The sequence below is a fragment of the Cololabis saira genome, chromosome 11, assembly GCF_033807715.1.
Source record: "Cololabis saira isolate AMF1-May2022 chromosome 11, fColSai1.1, whole genome shotgun sequence".
In the NCBI taxonomy this organism is placed as follows: Eukaryota; Metazoa; Chordata; class Actinopteri; order Beloniformes; family Belonidae; genus Cololabis; species Cololabis saira.
Window position 1 is genome coordinate 16,904,199 of NC_084597.1, and position 20,707 is coordinate 16,924,905.

At 40.2% G+C, this 20,707-nt stretch overlaps 1 protein-coding gene across 6 annotated transcripts in view; it reads right to left on the reverse strand.

The window, feature by feature from the left end:
- The window catches only part of fcho2 (FCH and mu domain containing endocytic adaptor 2), a 78,966-nt gene that overhangs the window by 20,957 nt on the left and 37,302 nt on the right, over positions 1-20,707 (reverse strand). For 3 of the 6 annotated variants that reach the window (XM_061733829.1, XM_061733827.1, XM_061733826.1), the window contains exons 8-18: positions 15,122-15,218; positions 12,080-12,124; positions 11,871-11,940; positions 11,755-11,779; positions 11,441-11,497; positions 10,549-10,608; positions 10,245-10,418; positions 7,984-8,008; positions 2,712-2,751; positions 2,437-2,522; positions 315-404 (exon numbers count right to left, since the gene is read on the reverse strand). In XM_061733829.1, coding sequence (XP_061589813.1) covers positions 315-404; positions 2,437-2,522; positions 2,712-2,751; positions 7,984-8,008; positions 10,245-10,418; positions 10,549-10,608; positions 11,441-11,497; positions 11,755-11,779; positions 11,871-11,940; positions 12,080-12,124; positions 15,122-15,218 — 769 coding nt within the window. Of the gene's footprint in view, positions 1-314; positions 405-2,436; positions 2,523-2,711; positions 2,752-6,759; positions 6,805-7,983; positions 8,009-10,244; positions 10,419-10,548; positions 10,609-11,440; positions 11,498-11,754; positions 11,780-11,870; positions 11,941-12,079; positions 12,125-15,121; positions 15,219-20,707 lie in introns of all 6 variants that reach the window. The other 3 variants (XM_061733830.1, XM_061733828.1, XM_061733831.1) reach the window with 2 other exon arrangements.

The following is a 20,707-nucleotide window of genomic DNA, read 5'->3' on the forward strand; positions in this document are numbered from 1 at the left end:
AAAATGTATATGTCTTTCTTGTTTCAGATTTTAATGACCTAATAATAAGACCCACATCAATCCGATGACTCTTATGTTTTGAAAAAAAAAAAGCAGGATTTCAAGAGGAGATACTAACATTTGCATAACTGTATATACAGATACAAATCCTGATAAGTAAGTCACATGCATTCAAAGTAAAGAAAATCTGAAAGTTAACAAAACACAAAACAATAATACATTAAAACAGTAAAAAAAACATGCAAATACATCTGATGAATGCCTTGTTTACATTTAAATTCTGCTTTCAGAAAAAAGGGGCACACGCATTTTACCTGATGCCTCTGGCAGAAAGACGTCAGAGTCAGAGTCATTCATCAGAATAGATGTAGATGGATGGATTGAAAAGAAGATAGACGCAAGGTCTGACAAGAACAGGTAGAAAAATAATAGATCAAGTCTATGAAACTCAAAAAGATAGCACAGTAATGGAAAGAACGTCAGTGAATTAGGGTTAAAAGAAAAAATAAATCTGGTGTAAATGAACAATAAAATCCATGAACACAAAATTAACAATAATAATGAAAAAAAAATCTCATCTTAATCTTTTAATACCTCTCAGAGTGCACTCAGTTACTGTGTCACATGTTCATTAGAAGCTGGCAGCACAGCTACACTGTACAGAGAGATTTAATGAGCTGAAATCAGGGACTTTATTCTACTCACTTTATCGTAATCAGGGCACTTTTTCTGATGCTCTTTTGACTTTTAAGCCGAGACCTTTGACAGTAATGAGACACTGTTTGACAACATACGTGCCAGTGGGCTTTATAGCTGACCCTCTGACCTCAACTAGGTGCCAATTAACGGTGGATTATGCTTAACCTGGGTAATGGGTCAGTGCTAATGTCACTCTGTTTAAACGCTGGTGTCGTCTACGCAAATCATGAGAAACACGGTCAATGTCAAATGTGTCAAAAAAACATAATTAGAGAAGTTCAAGTCAGCTGTTACGAGAGGATTTACATGCAAACAAAAAGGAAGGCATACATAGATATAGATATGTTTATGCAGCGTGTTTTAAAACACGATTTAAGCAAAGAAAAAATAATAGTGGACAGTGATTAAAATGATGAAAAGCAATTCATAGTATTATTAAATATAAAATACTAGAGGAAGGTAAAGCCAAATAAAGAATTGTGGCTGTAGGCGTCGTAGGCTTATGGGTTTATGGGTTTATCAAACCACATGAATAAGCTTGAATTATGTCAGACACTAGATAATTTTTTTTTTAAAGCGCTGACCTGTGAAATTTTGCAAACTTTAAACATACACTGTTCTGATTTAGTTTCCACTGCTGCTTTGCTCTGGACTCTTCATTGTAAATTGTAAATCCTGGTTGGCAGCAGGAACTCAGCAGGGCGCCTTTTGTTTTCACCGGTTCCTCGTGTCACTTGACCAAACTAAGGCCAGGCTGCACCAACAAAGCTCAGCAAAACTATGGTTAAAAATCATCAAAATCAAGATTTGAAATTGAACAGACCCATGTTGCTTGATTAAAAAGTTAGATTTTTTGTCTAAGTTTTAAAAATGCAGATTCAAATTAAAGACTTTAAAGGTAGCGTAAGCAATTTCTGAATCACATCACATCTGTTGGCGATTAAAATGAGTCCTCCCTCCAGTGCTTCGAAGAAAACATGTCCCATCGTGAACCCTCCCAAGCCGCCCCCCCCATACCAGTCCCCCACGCATAGAATTGCTTAACCTGCCTTTAATTTAGTTAAAGATGTTTATACAGATGAAAAAAATAAAATAAAAATGAGTAAACTTGTAGGATGTAAAGAAAAAGAAGAGGGGGTGGGGGTAACTTTTCATTTTCAGTTACCTAAAATTCGGCAGACTGTAAAATTATATAATTCAAAAAGCTCTCTATCTGACTAAAAACAACAACAGGTGGCTGAAAATCCCAACCGCATTTCTCTCCTCTTTCAACAGTTTGTCAATTCTTCCTGACCAGATCCTAAGACAATGCTTAACTTAACCTTTACCGTCTTTCAGGAATTATTTACCTTTAACGTTTGAAAAAAAAAAGATCCATTTTAGAAGTTTAGGCAGAAATAAATAAAACTGATATCATTATTAGAAAATAAACCAAAATTGGTTCACAGAAGGGTTTAAATTCTTCTTCTTTTTTTTTTTTTTTTTTTTTTTTTTAATTTGAACAAATTTTGCTAACCATTTACTAACCATGATTTAAGCTCATCAATAAAATATTTTGTTGCAAAAACAAAAAAACAAAAATAAACAAACAAAAACAAACTAGTACCTTAGTGTTAGTGTACATTTTTGGCGAAACTGTACAATAACATATATAAGCAAGAAAAGCACAATTTAAATTTGTATCAGAATGTATCTGCAATGATATAAAAGATGACAGAGTTTTAATTTGCAGGTTACCAGTTGCTGATGACACAGAGGAAGAAGATCCGACTGGCAGAGCCGGACTCAACGGATCCAGAGACAGGAGGTCATTATTACTCAGTCTGGAACATTTGTAAGAAAGAAAAAAGTAAAGCTTTGATTAATTTCAAGCATAAAACAGAAAAATTTTAATATGAATAAAATTTTGAATAATTAAGAATGTGGTGAAAGGATGAAAAACTCAAGCCTTTTGCCAATGACGAGACTTGAGTTAGAAATAAAGTCATCTTTGTTTAAGACATTTAACGCACTCGTATGATGTTGGTACTCTGGGCCTTCCAAGTTCATCACCTGCAGCGAGAGGAGCACAAAAAGAAAACCTTGACCTGCATTCATTTACAGAAATATGAAAGAAATATACATTCACACCCAGTGATTAAATCACATGAAAGGAGGGAGAAAAAAAAACCAACAAAAGAGTTCAAAAATATTTTTCAAAAGTCATGGTTGAAGCACATCAAACCTTAAACAAACTGAAATTTGGATTTAAATTATGACCTCTCTGAAGGTTGTCTCAGTCCAGTACCAGTCAGAGGTTTGGGCACATTTGACTGGTTCTGTGTGTTTGCAGTAAGTTACAGATTAGAAAGAAAGATTGTGTAATTTCCTCCTCATATGAGAAAACCTTAACAGACCAACATAGCGCAAAGGGGTTAAGACGTAGAGCTCTGCCATGTTTTCAATACGCTGGGCGAGCTTTAAACCAGGGGGCAAAGTCATTTTCTCCAAAATAAAATCAATTCAGAAATCAGTTTGTTATTTTGTACCCAAGTCTTAAGTGTTACCATGATTCAGATAAGCAACCAAAGCCCCAGGAGCAGGAAGACGCATCTCAGAGACCCCAAATTTAAAGTCCGAGTAAAGCAGGTTCAGGGGTGGATTTATGCTTCCTACCCTCACCTGTGGTTATGACTGCAGGTAATCACCAAAAGCGTGAGATTGTGGATGCAAGTGACCCAAATGAGTTTCCTCTGTAGGGCAGCTGGACTCTCCCAAAGAGTTTAGGAGAGTAGTTTCGCTATTCAGGAGGGATTCGTAGTAAAGCTGTTCCTCCACATCAAGAGGAGCCAGCTGAAGGGGTCTGACCACACAGTTAGGTTGCCTTCTGGACCCCTCGCTGGGGAGATGTTTCAGCCATGCTCAAGGTGGCGGAGACACCACTGCAGATCCAGGACACACTGGGGATATTGCATCTCTCAGCTGGCTTGGTAATGCTCCGGCATAAACCCAGAAGAGCTTGAGGATGTGACAGGGGGATGGAGGTCCAGGGCTCTTTGTGCAGGCTGCTGCCCCGCGACCCAAACTCAGATAAACGGAAGTTAATGGATGGAAGATGATGAAAACTACCTTATGTTGAGCTGAATTATGCCAGTTAAATAGTTTTCCACTGGTTCTATAGTTTGGGATTTTTAGTTAAACCAGTTCACAAAATTACAGCATCATCAAAAGCATCCATCGTCTCCGCCCAATCTAAAACATACTAAGCACTACAGATAAACTGACTAGTGTACCGGTAATTATAGTCCCTGATTTACATCAGAATATAAAGAATATATTTATAAAATAATGAACCCAGAATTACCAAAATAACCTTCTTAACCAAAATAAATCTCCTTTTACACTTATAAGGTGAGCATGAATCAATCTTTTTTATGATGTAAAATTGTATGTATTTATTTACTTTTATTTAATTTTAGTTGTTAAATTTCTGGAAAAGAAAAAAGTCAAATCATACATGAGAGAAACTATTCAGTTTGTGGCAAAATATTTTTACTTGTATGAAACTGAAGATGCATAATGCAAACCAGACATTTACTTTTAGTTCAGTTTGTGGAAAATGGTTGGCCTGGCTTTCTCTTTAAAACTTAAACAGTTATAAAGCATTACAAACTGTAACAATAGGGCAAATGCACAGCATTGTTTTGTATTTTGTGTCTTTCAAATAAAAGACAATTTTTTCCCGCTTTCTGTTTTGAAATTACACTTTTTATATCTGTGCCACTCCCTGCTTAGTAACTGTTTAATAAATACAGCTTTGGTAAATTTGACTTTGACTTAAATTTTGACTTATTCCCCCTTTTTGCATGAAAGTTAGAGAATATATTGTTTAAAGAATGTTTTAATGTAGACATATAGAATCATCATACTGGTGTGATTGTAGGCATCAAAGTGTTAATTCAAGGCTAAGGCAAAATATTGAGATATATATCGTGTATCGTGACATGGCCTAAAAATATCGAGATATTAATAAAAGGCCATATCGCCCAGCCCTACATCCATGATGCTTTTGATGATGCTGTAATTCATCGATGAAGTCAAAATGGTTTCAGTTCAGACACCTGAACCAGATCTAGCTTTGTGTCTGATCACCTGCTTGCACAAATTTGGGGGCATTGGTTAAATTATAGAGCAATAATGTGATGATGAAGAAGAACTGGATTCACTTTGGGAAGAGCAAAGTTGAAATGTGGCATCGTGGAGGTTGAAGGGACTACGAGACATCTCAGAGAATCTGATTTATGTTCGGTGGATTGAAGTGCCATCTCAAACCACAGTTGCTAAACAACCTGCCTGATGCCTGGTGGGTCCATCACCATCATCATTTGTCTCATTTTACCGCTGGTAGTTTTACAAATGTTTACCGGGGAAAGCTGGGATTAATGGGTATCCTGCCGCTGCAGTTTATCATAGTTGGACAGACTCCCCTGTTCACCCAAAAGCATGGTACTACAAGAGCATTGTGACCTCATCACGAAGGTGCACGTTTAACTTTGGTGTTAACTTAGTCCACAGCTGGAGGATGACCAAACATTTCATATCTGTGGTGAGCATTTATCATTTTTATGTCTAAGTTGTTTGTTTCAGTTAAAATGAACTCCAGTCTATTTAGCGTGCTAGTTTGGTTTATTTGAGCTAGTCTCTGATCGGTAAACGGGGACCTCAGCGGACCCTCCCACCCCCCAGTAGGGATGGGCGGTAGAGACTAAAAAATGTATCACGATAATTTCTGGCATTTATCCCGATAACAATAAAAATGACAATAAAAAAAATACCAATTCAACTCCATCTTTTTAACTATAAATCTATCTCGCTCTCAGATCCGCCATGTTTGTTACACAAAAACGTATCAACGGATATCCATCCTTCCTTCCTTCCTTCCTTCCTTCCTTCCTTCCTTCCTTCCTTCCTTCCTTCCTTCCTTCCTTCCTTCCTTCCTTCCTTCCTTCCTTCCTTCCTTCCTTCCTTCCTTCCTTCCTTCCTTCCTCCTTTCCTTGTTTTCTCCCTTCCTTCTCCCCTTTCCTTCCTTCTTTTTTCCCCTTCCTTCCTTCTTTCCTCCTGCTCTCTCCTTCCTTGTTCCCTTCCTCCTGTCACCTTTCCTTGTTTCTTTCCTTCCTTCCTTCCTTCCTTCCTTCCTTCCTTCCTTCCTTCCTTCCTTCCTTCCTTCCTTCCTTCCTTCCTTCCTTCCTTCCTTCCTTCCTTCCTTCCTTCCTTCCTTCCTTCCTTCCTTCCTTCCTTCCCTTCCTCTTTTCTCCCTTCCTTCCTCCTTTCCTTGTTTTCTCCCTTCCTTCTCCCCTTTCCTTCCTTCCTTTCTTCCTTCTTTTTCCCCTTCCTTTTCCCCTTCCTCCTGTCACCTTTCCTTGTTTCCTTCCTTCCTTCCTTCCTTCCTTCCTTCCTTCCTTCCTTCCTTCCTTCCTTCCTTCCTTCCTTCCTTCCTTCCTTCCTTCCTTCCTTCCTTCCTTCCTTCCTTCCTTCCTTCCTTCCTTCCTTCCTTCCTTCCTTCCTTCCTTCCTTCCTTCCTTCCTTCCAAAAATCAGCTTTACACAAAAAATTCATCAACGGGAATTTATCGTTTTTACCTCGAGATGACAAATTCTTATTGTGAGGAATTTTTTTGACGGTTTATCGTGAACGGTAAAATATCGCCCATTCCTACCCCCCAGCATCTCAGAGCATAGGACGCTGCTCATTTTCTCATGACTCTGACATCCAAGTTTAGAAACTTGGTGATTATTTTATTCATTCATGCTGGACTGAGTGGTTAATGACACACTTCCTGGACTGCCACACAGTTGCCATACTCGGACTTTAAAGCGATACGTGTAAGTAAACGTTTCAAAATGAGACACTAAATGTTGGCTGTGAGGGAACAACATGTCAGTGATGTTAGCTGGAGTGGGCTGGCTGCAGAAGCTGTGTGACAGGCTCCGGTGAGGGGACGGAGACCGGAGCTGTGGCAGAAATTTGGGGTGAGGGGGAGGCAGGGTCGTAGGCCAACTACTGAAGAGAAAACATACTCACCAGAACCCTGAGCCTTAGAGCTTAATGTAGATGTTCTCGTGATCCCTGAGCGCATGTAGAGTATACATCTATCAATGGCAATACCACGTACAATATGACCTAATCAGTCTTTGCAGAGAATAAATATACGATGCTAGTGTATGTGTTGGGCGGAGGGGGTAAAGAAAGGACTTATAATAACGGGGGGGGGCAGTAAATAAAGATTGTGTGCAACATTTGTTGCTTTACAAAGAGGAATTAAAGAAAAAGACAAGGATATTTGGAGATTTAGGCATCTGGGAATGCCATTGGTGACTTGGAGGGAGGATTTAGTTATACAGACAAAAGAAAAAAGAAAAAAAAATGCATTAAATACAAAACAAGTGAAGACTAACTGCTCTCCGGATTTTAGGCACTTTAGATTAACACAATGCCTGTATACCAACAAATTCACCACTTTGTGGGGGCAGTAAAAAAAACTAAAATCTACCTAATAATCAATTTTCCTTAGGATATAAAATAATGGCAAGGCTGTAGATGAATTACTTTTTATTTGATCACCTCTTTTGTAGCCAAAGTATTTCCATGCATCTGCTTTTTGGATTACTTTTTGTTTATTGTGTTCACAAAGAGCTTTCATAAAACTGTCGACAAAATCTTGGACACAGTGGTCCAAAAACAAAAAAATCCAGAAATCAGCAGGCGTCTCATGAATTGGTCATGGAAAATGAGAATTTTGCTTTATGCGAACGTTTTCCTTCCAAGTCAAGCTACAGAAAGCTGAACCATATCTTGTTTGCGTTTATTTGCACTACTTGACAGTCCGGTGCTACGTATACGATACGTTGTGCAACCCTATCTCATACTTCTTCAAAAAGGCATTAAGACTTCATGAAGCATGATACAAACACAACACGGCAGAATTCACCAAACTCCCGGTCTGTAAAACGGAAAAAGATCATCTCTGACAAGTCAAAACATAAACAGCTAATTAAGTAATCAATCTTATTTGTGCTGCTGCAGGGAAAGATCCCTCAAGCATTACTTTTATAGAAAAGAACAGCTATTTACTTTAACTTGGGACATGTTGGTTTTGGCTTGATTTCCAGTTTTTCCTTCTTAAAGACAACCTCTTTAAGAACATCCCGGGCCAACAAAAATGTGACCCAAGTAGTCCCCCCCTACCCACCCACTTCACCAAAACCAGCAAGACACAGATACAGCAAGGTTACAAGAAGTACTCACTGGACTGGTTCCTCCGCATCTGTCCCTGAAAAATAAAAAAAAAAAAAAAAAAAACAGACACTCATTAATCAACAGGACCCACCGTGAATTTTAAACTGCTACTTGCCAGAGCTGTGTTTACTTTGCTAACAAAAAACATTCAAGAAAGAGAGAAGAGTGACGAGAGAGAAGAGATCATTCTCCCCAGAGGACACTTTAAATGCTTTTTTTACAAAGTGGAATGCACTATTTAATGGGTCATTGATCCTCTCTAAGGAGTTGTACATTTTATATAAGTTCAAATATGCTTTTATACTTGATTTTTTTTTTCTTTTTACACATTGAAGACTTATTTCTTTAGTTCCTAATTTATATTTCAACTGAAGTTATAATAATTCAGTTAAATTAAATATAAGATACGTTCAGGTGCTTAAAACTGTTTTATTAACTACTCCCGGGGGAAGAGAGAAGTTTCTACTTCAGAGTTGAACACACTAAATCACAGGACTACTCTGACACTTGCGCATACCAGACTTTAAACCTAGGGTGAAAAATTCAGCAGCACAAAACAGTGTATGTAAGCCCATAAACGAGCAGTCAGGGGCAACAGAGAGCGTGCCCCCAACACTTCGCTGACTTCCTTCACAGAGCCTTTTTTCCGGACATAAATCTGCACGCGTCCTGCTGCGAAACACAAGATATGCAAGATATACTCTTGAGGACAACCGAACCAAGAGAAACTAAGAGCATCGGTTTCAATAAAAACCCATTTCGGACGGGAAAAAAAGAAAGAAAAAAAAAACCTTAGGGATGTTGTCAAGGGAGAAGGGCAGAAAAAGAAACAAAATGGGTTTAAGGAACATAGCAAAACATTTAACCACTGTGGAGCTGTGAGGCCGGGGTTTAGTCCCACAGGCGCTAAGCGGCAAATGGGTTCAATTACAGCTCCTTCTGGCCACACACACACACACACACACACACGACTTCTATTGCTATTTCAATAAAGGGAACACCATGGAGGGAGAACCAAACAGGAGGAGAAATGAAAAAGACAGAAAAATGAGCAGTGAGGGGAAAAAAAAAAGAACATCAGTCAATAATTCACTCCAGATGATTCAACAGTCGTTGCTACCTTGGATGCATGTTTTAACTTTAATTCAGAACTTCTCTGTGTATGTAAAATAGGCTAAAAGAAGTAAAAATGTAACGTGAGCAGACAGAGAGGAAGGCAAATATGGCCTAATAACTCTGCTGGCTTTTAATTGTAAATCAACAACAGTGGGTTTTGTAACGTCAGAATGAGGAAGAAACTGTGGTTTTGGACTCAAAAACAAGTCAAATTAAACTTAAAACAAGAAGAAAAAAAAAATCCTCTATGAACTTGTAACTTCATTAAAAGAAAACATTTGCAAAAAGCAGGCGACTAACCCCCACAATGTTTAATAGACGTTTCTACAACAAGTGGGCTCCAATGAAAACCTAAGAGTGAAAGCAAAGTGAAGAGTGAGGGGAGGATGAGCAGTGAAAGCAGAGGAAGAAAGAGGCTGAGGAGATGCCGTGACTTTTGTTTGGGGAGCAGCCGGCGAGCGCGGTGGGTGAAACCCACCAGGACTCCTTGGAGACGTCGCCCGTGCCTCCTCAGCTACTCTACAACAACATGAACAACAACAGCAGTTCAGCGCACACTGCTGTGTTTGCACACAAGAAGTAGTGGGTTTAAATTTTAATGTCCGTGGCTATTTTCATCGAGCAGCGGAGAGGGATTCAGGACTCGGAGACTGGGTGGTGGTGGAGGACAAGGTGCAAGAGTGATGATGTCACGGATCTGAAGTCCCCGGCCGGGAGTCCATCCAATGACACAGAATATTCCCTTCGTTGCATGTGAGAAGAGCGGACACAACTGCGTTTTTAACACTTAACTCTTAACTTTTGAGAAAAGAGTTGTGTGATACTACAATAAATTCCGAGTAAACACAAAACATAAAATGAGTGTGAAAAGGATCCTTAATTCATCTGAAACCAAGTTTGTTATAAATATTAAATTACCTATGAGATTTTTCTTCAAACACATGTACATCAAGCTTAACAGCAAATAAACAGGACACATGTAGTGCTCCAAGGCGCTCCCAGCCTGACTGACATTAGAGATATTAGATATTCTCCTGTTGCCCTCTAGTGTTGCAGAGGCAGAGCGGGCTGCTGCTGCTGCTGCACCAGAGCAGAAGATCATCTGGGGTTTCTGGAGTATATTAAGCATTTTTCAGAGTGTCATGAGGCCGTACCGAGGTCGAGGGCGACAGGATGATGTTCTCGATGGAGGCTTTGAGCTCGTCAATGTTCGCTCGGTTCTGATGCGTGCCATTATTCGGCTGAACAGGCTTGATCTGCACGTGGAACTTCTTGGGTTCCTCTTCATCCTCCGAGTCGCTGGACGAATAGAAGGAATTGTCTTTGGCATGTTGAGAAAATCGGTTAAGGAAAAGAAAGTACATCAAGAAGAGAGCAGAAAGAAATAACGGCCATCAAAGTGAGATGAACCGAGCACATGGGTGTGAACTGAACTCCAGTGAGGCGGCTGATAAGGATATCGTTTTCATTTACTTCAGGTCTGATACAGAAACCCTCGGCATCAACTTGAGGGACATTCTGCAAAAGAACAAGAGAGAAGATTGGTTTAAAAATCTTTCATAATATAAGCCTGATGTGTCTCTGTAGACTACATATCTGAAATGTGTTTTCACAAAAGCTTTTTTCAAATTACTTCAGTTTAAATAGCTTTATCATATACTTTAAAATAAAATAATGATTTGTTCAAATGATCTTTGATCTGGCCTTCCATCCTCATCCGTCCAACCATCCATCCATCCATCCATCCATCAATCCATCCATCCATCCATCCATCTTATTCTGTTCTTCATGCATTGGCATTATGTGAACGTTGAATTTTGGTCTCAAAAAGGAGTAACTGGATTACTGACTGTTGTAGATTTTGGAGTAAAAACTAAAAAACTCAAAATGTTATGAGCAATTCTGCAGACATGTTGGTTATTGTGAATACATGAGCCTGGTCCCTGGTCTGTTGTGATTGGTCTGGTATGTTATGTAGTGTTGGAAATGGCTGTGAATGGGTGGGATACCAGACCCACTTTGCAAGGACTGCTTCATAAAGTAAATGCATATGGCTGATGAGGCTCTTTATCGTCCCCCTCACACTTTAGTGGGCCAAGCTTCCGCTTATTTTGTGTCCCTTACGTGGGCCACAATTTGTTTCTGATCTAATCTTTGTGAAATAGTTAATAAAGTATATATCAAATGAACAGAATTGTATATGCTAGAAGAATTTGATACACTGAATATACATAAACATTTAAAAAATGTATTTTAAAACAAATGCAGTGTATTTCGTCATCTTCAAACAAACATTTCCTTCATGAGTGTGAGTGTGTGCTGGCAGATGTGGGGATATTAGCTCCCTTACAGCGTTCTGGATGTCTATGGACCCATAATATCCAGGGGGAGCACCGTTGGCAGCATTCTACATGAACAAAGAGAAATGAATGATGAATGAGCAACTCTACAAAAAGAGCAAGAATGAATAGGGACGATGAGTGAGAGTCACGTGTCCAGGCTGAAAAATGCATAGCTGAATGAAAGGAGCAAGGCTCCTGCAGCTTGCATAAAACAAACAAAAAAAAAACACAACACCAAAGTGGCGGCAAATGGATCCAGAGAGTTCGATTAAAAAAATAATGAAATACAGACCCTGTCTGTTCTAATGAAAAATATACTCACAGCAGGTTCAACCTCTGTGGACTCCCTGAAGAAGTAAAATAAAAAAAAAGTCTTGACATTTAGAAACAGCAAGGGTTAAAAAAATAATGAATTGAATAAGTGAAATCCTCACTCACGTGGAGTCCGTGTCCTTGTCTTTCCTGCGCCCTGGGATTGCAAATGTCTTTCTCTTTCTGGGTTTGGTACCTTCAAACAAACACGAAACAAATAAAAAAATATAATGACATTGAAAAAGATAAGACTGACTGCTTATATCTCATATTTATCAATCCATTGAACTGACAAATGAAATGCATCTGATAAAATATTCTAGTAATTGTCTTACCTTCTGTTGCAATAGCTGCATTGCACTCCTCAAACTCAATTGGTCCTAATGGGATGAACAAAAAGGGACAAAAACTCAGCTAATGCTTTGAAAGTGCATCATCCAATATCCACATAGACAGCGCAAGCACGTGGTCCGTATTCTGGTGCAGAATGTGGACATCGGCGGGGTTAGGCTGGTCCAGGGGGCAAACGGGGTCAGTACCAGTGTCAACTGTGCGTGTCTGGGTGCCTTCACAGAGATGCCACGCTGCCTTTTGGTGACACAAAGCAAAGGGATACACACAACCCCCCTCTAAGGGCATCGCTACGATTATAAACTAAGTCTAAATGTGAGCAGCTGCCTTGGCATGCACAGCAAGCAGCAGGTGGAACTAAAGCGGCCCACATGGCAAAGACAAGGCTAATACCTCAATTACAAAAAGACCAAAAAAAAAAAAAGCCCTAGATTACGTGCGATGAAGTGCTTAAAGCCACACCAAGAAGCATTTTTTTTCTTCTGTCTGGCATGTATAAAATACCCAGGAAAAATAATAATAAAAAATAAAGAAAAGCTTGAAGCCAAACAAACATAATTATGGACATGCTGACACAAAATCCAGATTATGATATTTATTTTAACTAATAGCCATTATATAATTGGGCGTGCAACCAACCATGATTGTTGTTCACATAAATTAATATTTCCTTTTGGATTAATCAATCAAGCGATGGAGAAAAAAAAGGCCAAAATTAACTAAGTTTACGCTTAATTTAATGTTCATTAATTATGCATGTTTACCCCGGAGGATCTGCACTTCCATTGAAAACACCTCACGGGTCACTTCGGAAGCATTTATTGAGGTACAAAACACAAACTCACACTCAAAGCTGTAATAATAAAGAAATCTGAGGTAAGAAGTGCAATGTGGATGCCTGTCAATCAGTTTAACAAAAGCTGTCATCTGTTTAACAAAAATAAAATAAATAGCCTCAAACAATATTAATTCATATCCAAATAAAAATTTGACACTGGGTCTTATTTTTTCCACTCCTCCACTGAGGAAGTTCAGTCTGTATTTACAATCGAACCAGACAGACACATAAACGCTGCATGATTTATTACTGGAAAGCTACAGCGCAAGATGAGCAGGAGAGTGACGGAGAGAAAGACAGGAAAACGGGGCAGGGCCCTCTGGCGATATTCCTGAGACATTAACATGCCTTGACCTAAAAACAACAAAGCCGATGATATTTCAACTAAAAATGCGTACAGTAGCAGTGGTCTGATGACGTCTCCCGAGAGGATGCCGGTCGCGAGCGGAATCGACGCATTGTTTGGCGTGTGCGGTGCTGAGTGAAGCGCAGGGAAGCGGCGAGTCACAAGAGGCACGCACCACGCCAAGCGAAGTGGATAAAGTAAGCCGATGACCTATCTACTCTACTGTGCAATATCAGGCCTTCTGAACACTGGCAGAGAGGCGACCGTCAAGAGAGTCTCATGCCAATCAGATCTAAATCAGCATGCCCACTCAAGAGGTCAGAACAGCAAGGAACAAACACAGACTCCATATGCTCATCATTCCTCCTGTGTGGACAGGGCTGGTAAAAAGATATAAAAAATTAAATTTTGGGTTTTTTTTTCCCCCATATCTCATGACATCATCTTTCATTATTGAATCGGTTGTTAGTATTGTCAAACAAAGCTATTAAAACAAAGATTTAGAAGCTGGAGAACAGCTAGGAAATGTAGGCGAGTTCCAGGCAGAGCTGTTACTCTTTGCTGCAAGCAACCTGCGATTGCATCTGACAACATTTACACACTGCAAGAAAAAAAAAGGAAAAAGTCCAAACAGCACACACATGAATATTACTGAAAGCTGGACAGACATTAGGAACTGTTTAAACATCTCCCAAACAGACAGACAACTGTGTTTATACAGAGGACGGTGTTTCTTTTCTTTCTACTTTCTGCGAGGGAAGCGGGCAGTCACGCATGAGCGGAAAATGTTTTTTTCAATCGCATATGCTTCACATGGCACTGGGAGTGGGAGAGGGGTGGCGGAGGGGGGTTTGCGTGTCTGGCCCACCGCCAGTTGACAGCTCAGCTGGATATCGTTGAACACTCTGACCCCCCCCGCCTCGCAGCGTGTCACTTTAGGATTGTTTCCGCAATAGAAAGTTTATTCAACCTCTCTCTCTCTCTCTCTTTCTCTCTAAAGGCCCCGGACCGGCATACTCGTTCAGAACATTTCATCAGGGGACAGACAGGTTATTTTTCTGACAGGGCCGGAGCTGCTGTGCAATCCCTAATGACCAGCTTGATACAAGAGGAATTTTTCGGACCGGTTTTTTCAACCTCAATTAATTCTGCTGTCCAAACAAATGAAGGCCACCAGTCGTTGGACACGGTGTTTGGACGCAGGGGAGGTGGCTTGTGTACACACAAACATAGCAGAGGTAAAGCCTTTGTGCCCATGACCTGACGTAATGTAGTAACGAGGACGAGGCAGTAGTGAAGTCATATTCATTACCGTGTAAACCTTTGACATGCGTGGGAGTGGGCGGTGAAATCAGCTGACGACATACAAGTAAAGAGTCAGAGCTACAAGCAAAGTGTAGTTAATAACTGGTTCATGTGTTATGTGTGCGTGTGCATGTGAAAAACGGGGACTCTGAAGGGAGGGGGAGGAGCCAGAGAAGCCTGAGGAGTATTCCCTTGATTATTGTGGCATGGCAAAGTTTACACAAGAGTTATTGTTGAGCTCTGACCTCCTCAAAAAAGTTGGTTATGCCTGCTTAGCCTGCAAACACTGCAAAGCCTCCTGTGTGTCACATGCTAACTGGAATGCCAAGCCGGCCTACCTTTACAGAAGATTACTATGATTGCCTCTGATGGCCCTCTCTAACTTCTAATTGCCCCTCTCTTTATACCGCACCACTCTTTAAAGGCTGGGCCAGGCAATAAGCTGGTACCCTCGGACATGATTAATTGACACTCCGCTCCGATCTTGGACAAATATTAATTATGGCCATAAAAACACACGAGACTCAGGTGGCTTACCTGGCCTTTCCTTGCCCGTTCCTTTGCTCTCAGACAGTTTCTGTATCAGGCTCTCTTCTGATGTGTTCTCAACATTCCTCACAAATTCATTGTGGACCTACAAGTTTTAAAGAGAGAGACAAAAAAAAAGGTCAAATCAAATTCCTCCAAAAGTGCACATCAGGAGCTGGATGATTATCGATTAATGCCTCACTTATATGTAATAAATCAGACATAATTCTCCAGCTTTAGGAAATGAAATAACTATAAACAGCACGCTTCTCTGCACAGCTGAAACACTTCTGAACCTGGAGGAACCCTGCACATCACAAAGATCATCAAAATCATGTATTTTCAATAAACTGTAAAAGCAGCTGCAGTGCCAACAACTGTTTAGTGTCTTTAATATTGTTTTTACCCATGAGTCACTCTGTTCGTTTAATTTCGTGACAATATGCAGCCTCTCTGTAGGATCTGCCAAAGTACCGGTGATAGTATCAGAACTACACAGGACACAGACAAAGAAATCTTTACAGATTTGCAGTTGGAATTAAGACGTAAGCTGAGTATAAAGACGAGGCTGGATTCCCTCAGTACCAACCAGTGAGAAACTTTAAATGTCACTTTTTCTTTCTTTTTTTTTTATTGTAGTGGCCTATTTTTATAAAGCGTGTTTGGCAACTGTGATGTCACCTGTTGGTACTGTTTTGAAGCTTATACCTTGACATTTAGCCTTTCCCATCACAACTGGTTTGGAGGCTGAAGTGACTGCCGTATTTGGACAACGTATCACATGACTAAGCTTTGCTTGAAAGAGAAAACTCATGCTTGTCTCGTATTTCCTTTGCTACTCTTACTGCTAGGTGTGATAGGACTGCTGCCAAGCTGGGTCACATTATGTCAAATTTTTTTTGGTTCAAGAATTTTAAATGTTTTCCCTGCCACATTACTGGTACATAGTTATGATCATAACTAGGGCTGTTCGATTAATCGATTTTAAATCGTAATCGCGATTATGTAATTAGAACGATGTTAAAACGTGAAAATCGTAAAATCGATTTTTCACTTTTTTTTTTTTTTTTCACCTTGTCTGCACACATATTAATGATTGATACCATATTAATGATTGATGGAAATACCTCTCAATACCTGCAACAAGTGCCCCATCGGAGAGGCTCTTTAGTGTAGGAGGGGGCGTTGTAACATGCCACCGGGCATCCCTCAAGCCAGATGCCGTAGACCGGCTCGTGTTCCTTGCAAAAAACTTGCAAATGTGAATAGCAAATGTAATGACTGACATTACACACCTCTACCTCCTTCATGGGTTGCATTATTATTTAGCATGCAAAGACCCAGTTTAGTTTAATTAGAAAATGTATTGTTTTATTTAATTGGAAATATAACTTACTGTATGTTTGCAAGTGCTGATTTTTTTTTTTTCAGAGATAAAACTTTATATTTTATTATATTTTTTTAAACTTTTTTTCAACTTATTTTACAGAGTTTTGCACTTTATTCATTCATTTTTGGTTTAATAAGAGCAAAGTTTGCACTTAAAGCCCAATGGGGCAAATGTTCAATAAAAAAACAGCATATTTGAAATAATTTCTTTGCCTTTTGTCAATTCACAAAATAATCGTAATCGAAAATCGGATTTTGAGAGAAAAAAATCGAGATTTTATTTTTGGGCAAAATCGAACAGCCCTAATCATAACTATGGTGCCATTTACACCAGTATTACGCTCCGGCCCTCTAACACCTTTAACACCTTTGATTCTGATTTAGGCTTCTCCATCGAATGGACGGCTTTGTATTGCAGAGTCTCACCGTCGCCTCGGCTGACGACCAGAGAGCAAAGAGACAATTCATCTCCTCTTCACTCCACTGCTGCTTCGACTTCGGTTCCATGGTTCTACTCTTTGCTGTTGTAACTAAACTAAACTATACTTAACTCACAGGTGTTGTTTAAAATAGAGGGTTGCATTGTATCGGTTGTTTAAAATAATCACGCCCGTAACGTGGCGGTTCTTGCATTTGGCCCAGCTGGGTTTTGGGGCCAGTGTAGGACCAGTTTTCTTGGCACAGAGTTGGTGTTTTCCTCACAGCCAGTGGTCAAAAAGAAAAAAAACTGGTGCCTAGTCTGGCACTAGCACTGGAACCACTTTGGTCAAAAACATAGGCCTCAATGCAGAACTTCAAAAGATAAATGATGGCGCTGAGGCAACAGCATTCCCTGTGCATCGAGTTGATGCAGACACGTAAACCATCCTCTAAATCTGCCCTGCTGTTCACGTGAGTGACACACAAAGCGGAGTGGAGTACAGCTGTGAAACAGAGGTGTAACAGCGATGAAATGAGTGCTGTGTGAACACAATGAAATCAGTCCAACGTAGGTATGATGGAAAACAACTAGGCCTGCCATCAAAACAGCTAACCAACTGACAAGCAAGCTAAAAATGTAGCATAAAAAAAAAGAAAAACGCTGGGTGTTGGACTATAGTGGACGTAAGGCTGGGCGATATATCGAGATTTTAATATATATCGATATATTTTCAAACACGATATGGTATGAGACAATATCGTTTATATCGATTTAAAAAAAAAAAAAAAAAATTTTTTTTTTTTTACATTTTTTTTTTAATGATTTTGATATAGCTTATTTTGTGACAAATTGACTTGAATGTTTTATTTGAGATTTGCACAAATGTTTTGTTATTTGCACAACTGTCAACCTCAGTGGAAAAGTCTGCCTGTTACTGTCTACATTGTATTAATTGCACAGTGTATTTTAATTTAATTGTTATGCAGGAAAGGGATATTTGTTTTATTTTATTCAAGAAGCATTTTTATTCTATATATGCAGGCAGTTTATTTTTATTTCATTTGTTTTATACATTTTGATATTGTGCAGATCTCTGTTAATAAAGGTACCTGTGTGACATTTGGCACGAGGCTTTGTATTAAAACTGACTGTTTTTTTAAGGGTTTGCCTCAGAAAAAAATGAAGCTAACAGAGATGCTATGCTATAATGCTTTGGGGGAAACCCCAATTAAGGCACAGAAAAAATATCGAGATATATATCGAGTATCGCCATTTAGCTAGAAAATATCGAGATATGACTTTTGGTCCATATCGCCCAGCCCTAAGTGGACGGAGAGGAAGAGACCATATTTCAACCTCTGTCCCTCAACTTTGGGTGCTAGACACCTGTCCAACTCTGTTGCTTAGCAACCTAGCGCAGCTCCAACCTGCTAAAGCCAAGCCATCATCTTCCTCCCGCTGAAGTATTCACATTGTCTCCCTCCGGCACCTGTGGTAGCATCCCAAACACCAGCATAGACAAGGAATCTGAGGCTGGCACTACCGTGGGTGTCCCTCCGGATCAGCCAGGTAGATACTTTGTTTTCATTGTCGTTTTTCAACACCCCGTGTTTTATTCAGCACTGACCGAATACAGCAGGATTTTGCCAGAGACATCTGGGGACTTGTTGCTGACTTTGGACTGTAAGGTAGAGGAAAGAGACTGCAGAGCTCTGAATAAGTTTTGTGTTTGCACACACAGGAGAAGGATCATTGCACCTTCATGGGATCAGACGAGGGGATCCCTCCCCACTACCTCTTGATGGAGCAACTGCTGTTTTATAGTAGATTAGTATATTCAACAAGACACTGGCTTCTCTGTGCACTAGAATGTAATCTTATTCATAGAAGTGATTGATGAAACTAAATTTGTTGAAAGTAAGGGAAAATATAGTTGAATAGGTTAGCTAATGTTCATTGATTGTTTTTAAGCTGTAATATAGGTACAACGCACCAACAGAGGGACTGTGAAATGTCAAATGAGGAACGTTTGCTATCATTATTCTTAGAGTAACCAGAGCTGCGACCATGCTGTTGGTATTTTTAACTTTCGCTTTGATTAATCTGCAGGTAGAGACCGACTGAAGTGTAGTGTTAGCACAATGTGTCGGGGTTCATCGCCGTCACTGGTCTCGATATCGTTTGGACAGTAGGAAGGACGGCTAGGAAGGATGGCGTTTGTTTGCCTGTTTGTTTTTGTGGTGCGTGGGTGTGTGCGATTGTCTGTTTAGTGTGTGTGTGTGTGTGCGTATGTGTGTGTGTGTGTGTGTATATGATATGATAAAGACAGTGGCTGATCGTGCCATCTCAACAAACCATTTAGATGTGGGTGATACTGTCTGTGCAGAGGGGCTCCACTATCAAACACACACATATGTGTCTGCCCCCACCTCACCCCCCCACCCCCTGGGCTGAGGTGGAGTGCATTTGTCTTGTATGCTCTGGCAGGAGAGGATGTTGGGGGCTGGTGTGGGTGAGGTGGGAGTGAGGTGCTGCGGTGAGGAAGTGTACTCAGTGCAGTACACGCAATCTGTCAGGTGCTGCTGCCACAAAGGAGGCTGCTAATGCCATCAACCTGCCTGCACTGTTCCTCGCACGCACGCACGCACGCACGCACGCACGCACGCACGCACGCACGCACGCACGCACACACCTCATCCAACTGAGACTTTCGCCCACATGCTTGAAAACATACATCTGTCTTGAAGGTATCCTCGCTCACACACAGACAAAAACACAGCACGCACACTGACAGACAAAGCTGCTTCTTTGTGAGTTTATTTCTCCCTAAAAGACTTTTCATTATGTTCTTATGCAAAAAAAAATTGACGACTACTGAAATTCTACTAGTGAAATTCCTGGAATCAAACCTTTTGTTTTGAGGATTTGAGAGGGTAACAAAACCTGCATGATAAAAAGGTTCAAACAAACTTAAAAAACATTCAAGCGTGACATAAAAATCATTGTCCCCCAGCACCAGCGTTTTCCAGACCTGCAGCCCACCTGAAGTATCCAAACCTACATTATGACCACCAGCAACCACAACTTTAACACCAAGGGTTGGTTTTCAATGAGCTAAAATATCATTTTCACTTCATATCCACCGAGGTCTAAGATTCAGGATAGATTAGTCAAACTAAGCCCACTGAAGTGTGTCGCTTCCCTGGCAGTGTTTTGGCACTGCTGCCCTGGTCTGTTATAAGAGGAAGTGTGCCTCAGTTGTATAAACTCAAAATCTGTGCTTGTTACACATTTATACAAGGTTTGGATGCGTCTGTTTCTCACAATCTAACAGAAATAACCGCTGGAGCAACTGTTTCTGTGGCACAACTAAAGTTGGCAGACTTAATGAGTTTTTGGGGGGATGAAACTTGAGAAGTCTGAGACGAAGCACGGCCTCCCTACTCGTGACATATTTGGGGTGTCCCCGATTCCTGTGGTTGAAATGGGGACCATAGCTCCTTAAAAAAAGTTTCTATAGACAAGAAAAAGATGGCTGACATACCACTGCTTGCCATTGAAAATTGGAAATAAAAAAATTTAAAAAATAATTGAATGGACAAATTGACAGAGAGAATGTGTCTGGCAGCAATCTGAATGAGGCCACGACAGAGTAGGGGACAGTCATCGTCATGGATTGGGGGGGGGGCTCTAATTCTGCTGCCAACTTCGGGAAATGGAAGAAGTTTGCAGCATTGAATAAGACCATGCAAGTTCTGCATGGCCATAATCCACCGCATGTATCC